The following is a 9,010-nucleotide window of genomic DNA, read 5'->3' on the forward strand; positions in this document are numbered from 1 at the left end:
CTGATAAGGTGTTTAGATGGTAAATATACACCTAGTAGCCTATTGACGTTATAACTATTAGCGGATAGAAACAGTTCTATGTATACATTTTGTTGCAATACGCGACAGGTTTTTGCTTGAAATTTACAAATCACATTTTTACATAATTATTCATCATGATAATTTGGATCATAATTCACAATAAATGGAATTGCACTTGTCTTTTGAATGTTAGACATTTCTCTTAATAGTATGATCAGAAGAGATATACAGAACATGAGAGAATACTTTTCTATCGTTCAACCTACTATTTTTTTTATTTTCTTTCAACAGTTAAGAAAACCTCTTAACAAAAGCATGCCTAAAATTTAGATACATATTGGCATTTACAATTGAATACCATTGATCAATACTTTACAATACCATATCATTAAATATACGAAACAATCTTATCGATCGTACACAGTCCAATGTCAATGAAATCTGATAGCCGCTAACTGCAATTGTAAATTTGAAGGACACTGTCTTGTTCTCCTAAAGGTATTTACGGTGTTAATACATGTACACGAATTATGTAATTTACTTTTATTTGCCTTGATTTTATGAAATCTGAAAAAAGCGTTTTAGATTAAAACGGTGATCGAGAAACGTTAGAAATGGAAGTCTCTGGTAAAATAGCTGAAGCAAGACATGGTTTAAAATTGTGTGAAAATTGTCAATTTGAAAAAGTTACAACAAAAGCAAATGGAATATGTCGGGATTGTGAGGAATATATGTGCGATACATGCTTTCGGCATCATCTCAAGGGTAAAAGGAATAGAAATCATGAATTGATTGACATGAATGACCCAGATATTGCTGCAAGGCACATTTCAGAAGAAGTAGAGAAATGTAAACACCACAATAATGAGGCAATCAAATTCTACTGCCGTAAACACGAAATTATTGGATGTGGTGACTGCTTTGCATTGGAGCATAGAGGATGTACACCCGAATACATAAAAGACATATCGAAAAACGTTCAAGAAACCGTGGATTTTGTCAATTTGAAGAGGAAAATTGAACTACTGGAACGTCAGAACAAAGCAACCTATGAGACCGTTCGAAATAATCGGAAGGACTGTAAAGAGATGCAAGAAGAAGTGCTAATTAAGATAAGAAAGTTTAGAACGGATATCAATATTTATCTGGATAAGGCAGAAGCAGATATAATATCTGAAATGAAACTACTGATGTCCGACAACGACAAACTTCTTGATAAGTTAGATAACGAATGTGCAAGATGTACATCTAAATGTGAAGGTTTAAAGCAGAAACTTGACCCAACTGTCCATACAGGAGATGCACTTTTTATACAAACAGTACGTAGTAAAGCAAGCATTCTGGAAATTGAACATAAGCTGTCAAAAACTGTACAATCAGTATGCGAAGTCAAAGGTTATGAATTTATTCCTAACCAACACTTGTCCAGTATCATCAAATCTAGAGAAAAACTTGGCAAACTCAATATTTGGAATATAAATGAACCTAAGCATGATGAAATCACAAATTTGGAAATGAACGTTGATACATTAACATTCGATGAACCAATGAAGCCAACGAAGCCAGTGCAGCAGGAAATAGATACAAAAACTGGTAACATAACGATCTTTTATTCCTGTATTTATTGTCAGTTCTCTACTTTGCAGATCATAGAAAGCAAACAAACATGTTATGTCATATGCAATTTATTTTTACAAAGTTGTATGCTATCAATATCAATTATATATATTCAATGACTTTGCAATTATATTTGTATCAGACAAAACATGTGATACATTGTTTCAGTTAACAAATAGCCAATTTGTCACGATATTTTCTCAAGTCATCGGGATATTGTAAAATAGCACCAGCCACTATAGCCGCCTAAGTAAGCATTTATTTGATCATTTCCTCAGTTTTAATCATGAGTCAGACCTCTAACAGCTTCTATGTAGTTTCGTGTTGTGATAAGAAAGCAAGATAAGAAATGTACAAAACGTCAACATAGATTTCTTACAGGATTAGTTTCGTTCCTTGAATGCATTTCACTCCCAGCGGTGTACGTACAAATATGTGAAGTTAACCAATATGACATAGGCAACGTTGCATTTCATTGCAAGATAACCACATTATGAAATCCCTTTGCTCTTCTGTTTTCGTAAAATGTAATTAAAACATGTGTTTTGAACAGGGTTGTAGTAATACTAATGCTAATGCTAATGCATAAGTAATCCATTATTTTTTTCAAGTAATGTCAAGTAATGATTAGCATTATAAATCATGCTAATTTCCTGCCAAATTTAGTAATGTTAATGCTTAGCATTACTTAGGCATTATTTTTTGTATTACTGGAAATCCCAGGTTTAAGTTAACTAGGTGTGAATCGAGAATATATTTTAGAACAAAGGCGAATAAAACTTTATCCGTTTTTTAAGCAAATTTTAAAAATTTATACACAATTTATAGGGGGCGGAGCTAGAAACTCTCACATTGAAATATGCTTTCACAGTGTAGGGGATGACATATCAAATATTCAAATTTTATAAAACAGTATTTTATAAGTTAGCAAAAATAAATGGTTTTAGCCGTGATGTTACTAGCGTGCACAAAAATAAAGGCGATTTGAACGTTCGTTTATACTAAAAGGCACCCGTAAAAATTGAAAAAAAAAGGGATAACTTCCTTATTTCAAACGGAAAATAGAGACCTTTAAAGAAAATTGATATTTTTAAAAAGTTTTATGTTTTAAACGGGACTCTTTTTATGTAACCTTTTCAAAATAAAGTTATAAAAAAAATATTATTATCATGATTTTCTTTTTTTTAGTAATCAATTTAAAAAGTAAAATTTAAAAAATCGGATCAAGCCATTTAATAAAATAATTAACCCAAAGCGGTGCGTGAATTCAAATCCGGGGGAAAATTTTTTAAAAAAATTAGGGCCCTGCAAAATCTTTTTTCCCTTCGAGTTTAAAGAATTGAATTCCACAAATGTGTGGTTTATAGAAGTTGTTTTAAATTTTTTTTTTTTTTGGGGCTCTAACGGAGAAAACCTTCACGTGCCGAAAAACGAAAACTATTCTATCGTTGTGAGCAAATATAAAAATTCAGACATTAAGTTTCACAATTGAAAACCCCTACGCCCTGTTATAATTTTTATCTGTTTTTAAAAGTGAGAAGATCTTTTAACAAAAAAAAAAAATGCGACACAGTTTTTCCTTGTTTTAAAAAAATTTTTTTCTTTTGTATATTAAATATTTTATCAGTTCCCGATTGAAAAAAAATGGTTTACAATTTATAGTTTTCGAAATTTCCCGATTACCCTAAAAACACAATGGGGTAAAAGTAAATAAGTTAAAGTTGGTTCTCCTGGCCGTCACTTTAACTTTCGTGTTTCCCACTACAATGAAAATTAGAGAGGGTCTAAATGAGCATATTTTCGCCAAAATTTTTTTTCAGCCTTTGACGAACAAGCCGTCGTATGTGGAACCCCCCTGGGTTTGGGGTCAATTTTTGAATATTGCGTTTTCGTATACATAAACATATTCGAAAAATTCAGTATGTTTTGGATACAAAATACAATGTAAGTTTAAATGAAAATGAGATTTAACATTTTTAGACTTGTTTGGCCAAAAATCAATTGGAAAAAAATGGTTTTTGCAATCTCTTTATACCATTTGTGTTTTTCAATAATTATTTAAAGCTTGTACTTCTCCTTGAAAATGAGATTGAATATCCAGTCAGAAAAACCATTGCCAAAAGGGTTTTGTATCAACCGTTTTATTTCAATACTTAGGTAACAAGTGTGTTTTTTCCCTTTTAACAGTGAAAGTTTTCCAAAAAAGCCTTTGCCTTACGCATTTACCCACATAAAACTTTCCCGGGATCGTTTAAAGGGGAAAGGCTAACCATGTAGTTTTTTAAATTTCCGGCGAGTTACCGGGGTAAAAAGAGATTTGAATTCGCCCCTTTCCTTTCAGAGGGAGTTCGAAAATACTAGGGCTGTGTGTGATTTTAATACCTATCTGACAAAGAATCGTAAGGGATATACATTTAAAATGCGAACTTAGCTTTAAATTTAAAATAAAAAAATTTTACAACAATATTGCGAAAAACAGATGAACAAAAAAGGAGAAAGGGTGAATTTTCGTTGCTATATTAAAACACTCGTTTTTAAAATATATATAATGTTGCATTTGGGGTATTGTACATATTCCTAAAGTATGTATTGCTTACGTAGTGCCATCATAAAAGGTTTTATCTCGTAAGCAAGGACGGCAGTAAAAGTCACTCTTTTTTTAAAAAAATATTTAATTTCTTGTTAAACAACATATCCTTTATGTTTTTTTTTGCGCTGACAACAATATCCCATTTATGTGCCCCCATTGGTTAACCATTCTTTAAAACTCAAAAAGCTCCAAAAGTTTATAATTTTTTGTATTTTTTTAAATGCTTTTTTGGTTTTGTTTTTCCAGAAATATTTTTTCCTATAAATTGTTTCTTTGTACACAATCAAAGGCTTTTACTAAAAATTAGGGGCAGAAAGGAAAAAGATGTTTTTTTACCAAACCTTGAGGAAAAATTTTAAATTTTTTTTAATTTTTAAACTTGTCAATAGCATTTTCTTTTTGGAAATTTCAGCAAGCAAATAGAACAACGAACAAGAATACACAAAAAAAGGATTTTAATAATCATTTCTGTGGTTTTAATTGTTCGTGCCCCGGCAGAGAAAACAAGTACGATTAAGAAAAAAAACCACGGATAGTTGTCTCCAATCCCATTATTAGGTCAAATATTGCCCCACCCCAAAACTTTAATTTCGACAAAACTTTCTATTTCTGTTTTCGACATTTTTTAAATGGTAAAATGTACGTAGGTTTTTATTTGCCAGAAGATTTTTGTTCTTGCTTTTAACAAAGGCAAAGTAATACACAACTTTTAGGACATATTTGGTATTTAGCAAAAACAATTAACAAAGTTTGATTTTACTGAAAAGTTTTATTTTTTAGCTACAAAAAAACTTTGGAAAAAAAACAAAGAAGACTTTGTAAAAATAAAAGGGGAAAAGACAACTGAGATAAGGGAAAGAGACAAATATGTCCACATCTTCATTCACATGGGAAAGTCAATTTTGTATAACAGAAAATTATTGCAGTTTCAATGATTTTTTTTGTGTTGTATATTTATAAGGCTTTTTTCAAAAAAAATAGTCAGAAATCGGGGAATTCCATGCGTTTATTTAAAAAGCTTTGCTTTGTTAAGCAAATTTAACTTTTATCTTCTCTTTACTTATTTACTACCCTTTTTTATTTATCTTTTATCATTTAGAGGATTTTTGCTTTTCAGTCTAAAGGGCAAAAATATTTTTTGGCGCAAAACCCCAAAGAAAGAAAATTAAATTTGGTGCTCACGAGTGTAACAATTTTGTTTTAATGTAAAACAAACAATTTTTTTATTTATAAACTTAATGGTTTAACAAAATTTATTCATTTTACCCGCGCAACGTCACGTGCATTGCGATTGCGTCATGAAGTCATTATGACGTGACGTCACGGTATCTATGTTGAAAAATTGTCAAATAGTTCTATGAAACTTCCAGATTTTTTTTTATTTTATTACGGTAGAGCAAATATCATTTTGTACGTATAGTTTTTTTTATATACATGTACATCTATATCTTTACTGGAATATATTTTACAAAGAATATCCGATCTTACAGATATATTCCAATATTTCACAGATAAATCATAAAATAAATGAGAACTGATAAGTTTTGATTTGTGTCATCATCAGTCTTACAAAATTCTATGATTGTTTTAAATGATAACAAGCGTGTTTAACATATGAAAATTCAGTTAAACTTAAATTCTTATAAAACACATATTACATCAGGACAGTTTTTACGTAACGTTACATTTTATTAGCACAGGAAATGTACACACGCTAACGCTTTTTGACATTAAATCTGTACAAAAGCTAAACATCAATGTATTGTGTATTAATTTACGTTGTTAATTGTCCATGGCAAGCAACTGACTGCATTGTTCTATCTTTTCATAGTTACACATTAAATTAAGATTAAACAGAACTGCGTTATGTTACGACTAATATTGATGTACTGTATGGCAACTGGTGAAAGTATTATATCTATGTTATATGACACTTTTACGTGTAATGAATTACATATCTGCGATATAACGACTTTGCAATGAAAGTCAAGCCTGCAATTTGTGTTTAACTTTTACAGTTTACAGGCGAGAGTTACTATACCCTGTACAGTCCATGCATGTGATTGATGATGAATTTCTTCGCAGGTTGAACACGGAAAGCTCCAGTATTTGGCATGGATTGATTTAAGGTTACAATGAACAAATTGTATGATTCACTTTTTTGATAACTGATGAAATTACGTTTCTAAACGAAAGAAACTTTGTAGGTATGCTCAAATCGGTGGTGAGCATCCGAACTTTACACCCCGTTAATTTAGTCTTTTTGGCCATGGCAATGTGCTTTAAATGTTCCACGTGCATTGTCTATAGACCCTAGCTATTTATGGAAGTTTGAATGTAAACGGACTTTATGAAAAAAGCATAAAGTATGGATTCAAAATTTTATTACCTCGATCTTCTTGTTTATTTTAGCTCACTGGACCAGCAATATCCGCTGTACGACGTATCACCGTGATAATAGGGCTATTGTAATAGTACCTTGATCTGCCATGTTCTACATTTGTCTGGCCTGACTCCCACGAGTCGCCTGTGTCGAGTAGGATCCAGCCTGGCAACCTCCACGAGAGCCAAATGGATTAGTGCAGAACAAGGTACTCTTTTAATGACCCTTTTATTATTTACATTATTTACATTACATTATTTCCAGTGTTATATCAGAGACAATTAACTAATAATAAATACTTTTTATTACTATTTCTTAGTTTCCAGTTATGACCACATTTTAGCACACTTAAGTCAAGTGTTCATACTTTATTCATTAAAGACATGGAGGCATTTTCCTCATCAAGTTGATTAACCTCAGTAAACGTCTCGATAATAGAGAGTTTGAGATTTCAACCTTCGCCTTCCCCTTCAACGTCTCTTGCGAAGTTAACGTATGAAGTTGAAGTTCGATTAAAATTCCTTGAGATTTCAAACTTTAGAATGAACCTTACTTCTTTTAATCCTCCCATTCAATTTATCCGTAATTATGATCGTTTATTTCGTGCATTTTGATATCATTTGTCCGAAAGGGCAGGACTTTTACAATGGTTTTAAAAAAAGAAAATTAAATAAAAACATTTCAATCAATATAATCATCGCATGGATATTAGTGCAATTACGATAAAAAAAAAACAACAAAAAACAAAAGCAAAAAACGAAACAATGTGAACAATTTAAAAACACGTTTGTGTTGCTCCAAACAGTACAATGATGTCAGTATACAATGCACGATTGTAAATTATACATGAGAGGAAATAAAAATGTCAAGAGCTGTCTGTAAGACAGCACGCTCGACTTTTCTCAGTGTTTGACTGAATTAGAGCTTTGCCAGTAAAAAAAATATCCAAGTTAGAAAGGGACATAACTCTGTCAAAATTCAAACCAGAGTTATGGGAATTGTGTCTCCTGGTGTAGATTTTGATAGTAGACAACTATTTTGAGTTTCAAGTCAAAAGCTTTAATAGTAACAGAGATATTTGACTTTATCAAAAACTTTAACCAAAAACTCTAAGTAAGAAAAGGGCATAATTCTGTCAAAATTCAAACCATAGTTATGAGGATTGTTTCTTCTGGTGAAGACTTTGAGAGTTAATAACTGTTTTAAGTTTCAAGTCAATAGCTTTGATAGTAACAGAGATATTTGACTTTATCAAAAACTTTAACCAACGCCGACGCCGACATCGACACCGTCGCCGACACCGGGGCGAGTGCAATCGAAAAATCGAGCTAATAGTAATATCAACGTATTCTATTGTTGATGGTGTTCTTGAAAGATAATACAGTTAATATTGTTTAAACAAAAACATGAGTCACCAACTATTACAAGTGCATTTATCGATATATTTTGAAGTTAATTACGTTAAATATATGCAATAAAGCATACACAAAATGCATGACCATAAAACATAAAGGACAAATTAATCCGTCATGCTGTTGACTAGTATTTCATAGTTTTTCTTAAAGGTTTTTTTTTACTTTGAATTGGTACTTTGTACATCGAATCCTTATAAGGCGCGTTTAACTTGTAGACTCTCATAACAATGTACCTGATGAAAATGTAACATTTTAAAAGATATGTTGATAACCTGAGCCAATATACACAATTTATGAACACATTTAACAAGCGATTTGACACAAATGTAAGATACTCTCGTGATGTCATACGTTTTGGTATCATGACACTCTGTATGACTCTGTATATTACCAAATTTTCAGACAGCACAATATAATCGTGCCAAGCCACCTATTGTCTACAGTCAAGAAATGTTAGGTGGTGACGAAAATTGTCGCAGAAAATAACGTGTGGACATATTCACGTATTTGTTTGAATATACTATTCATAAGTAAAGCATGTGTAGATCCAGGACATTTGGTTAGAGGGACACCACATTTAAAGAGGGGGTCACCCAATTCAGGAGGGATGGTAGAGGGGGTGGTCACACCGAGTTTCAAGACCGATTTTCTTTGTAAAATGTAAGAATCAAAGGGGGATTGACCCACAATGCCCATCTGCCAGGCTCTGTGTCCGTGCATGTAAAGAATGGCGTTATCCCATACGGCTAACAGGAAACTCCTCGCATCTTGATATCATAGATCTGAAATTGTCTGATACTCCAGAAGAACTTTCCGTCTTACTAGACTAAGTACCATTTTATTGTCAAGCCCGCTTGCGGAAGCGAAGACATAGTTGTCCAAATGTCTGTTCGGTGTATGTGCGTGCGTGCGTGTGTGCGTTCGTGCGTGCGTCCGTCCGGATTTGTTTGTCCGGACCATAACTTTGACATGCATGGAGCAATC

The 9,010-nt window shown here is 32.2% G+C and overlaps 1 protein-coding gene across 1 annotated transcript; it reads left to right on the forward strand.

Moving 5' to 3' along the window:
- Window positions 1-635: 635 nt before the first annotated feature.
- LOC123541946 (transcription intermediary factor 1-alpha-like) lies at window positions 636-6,356 on the forward strand. The gene is made up of 2 exons (XM_053531280.1): window positions 636-1,614; window positions 6,247-6,356. The coding sequence occupies exons 1-2, from the start codon at window positions 636-638 to the stop codon at window positions 6,354-6,356; spliced, it is 1,089 nt and encodes a 362-aa protein (XP_053387255.1).
- Window positions 6,357-9,010: the final 2,654 nt, after the last annotated feature.

Source organism: Mercenaria mercenaria, chromosome 19 (assembly GCF_021730395.1).
Source record: "Mercenaria mercenaria strain notata chromosome 19, MADL_Memer_1, whole genome shotgun sequence".
Taxonomy (NCBI): Eukaryota; Metazoa; Mollusca; class Bivalvia; order Venerida; family Veneridae; genus Mercenaria; species Mercenaria mercenaria.

Bases quoted from the DNA above. Each gene is read 5' to 3' on its own strand.
- LOC123541946 (XM_053531280.1), top strand. From the start codon at position 636: ATGGAAGTCTCTGGTAAAATAGCTGAAGCAAGACATGGTTTAAAATTG. The intron at 1,615-6,246 runs GTAACATAACGA...TAACTTTTACAG, and splicing joins GGAAATAGATACAAAAACTG to TTTACAGGCGAGAGTTACTA.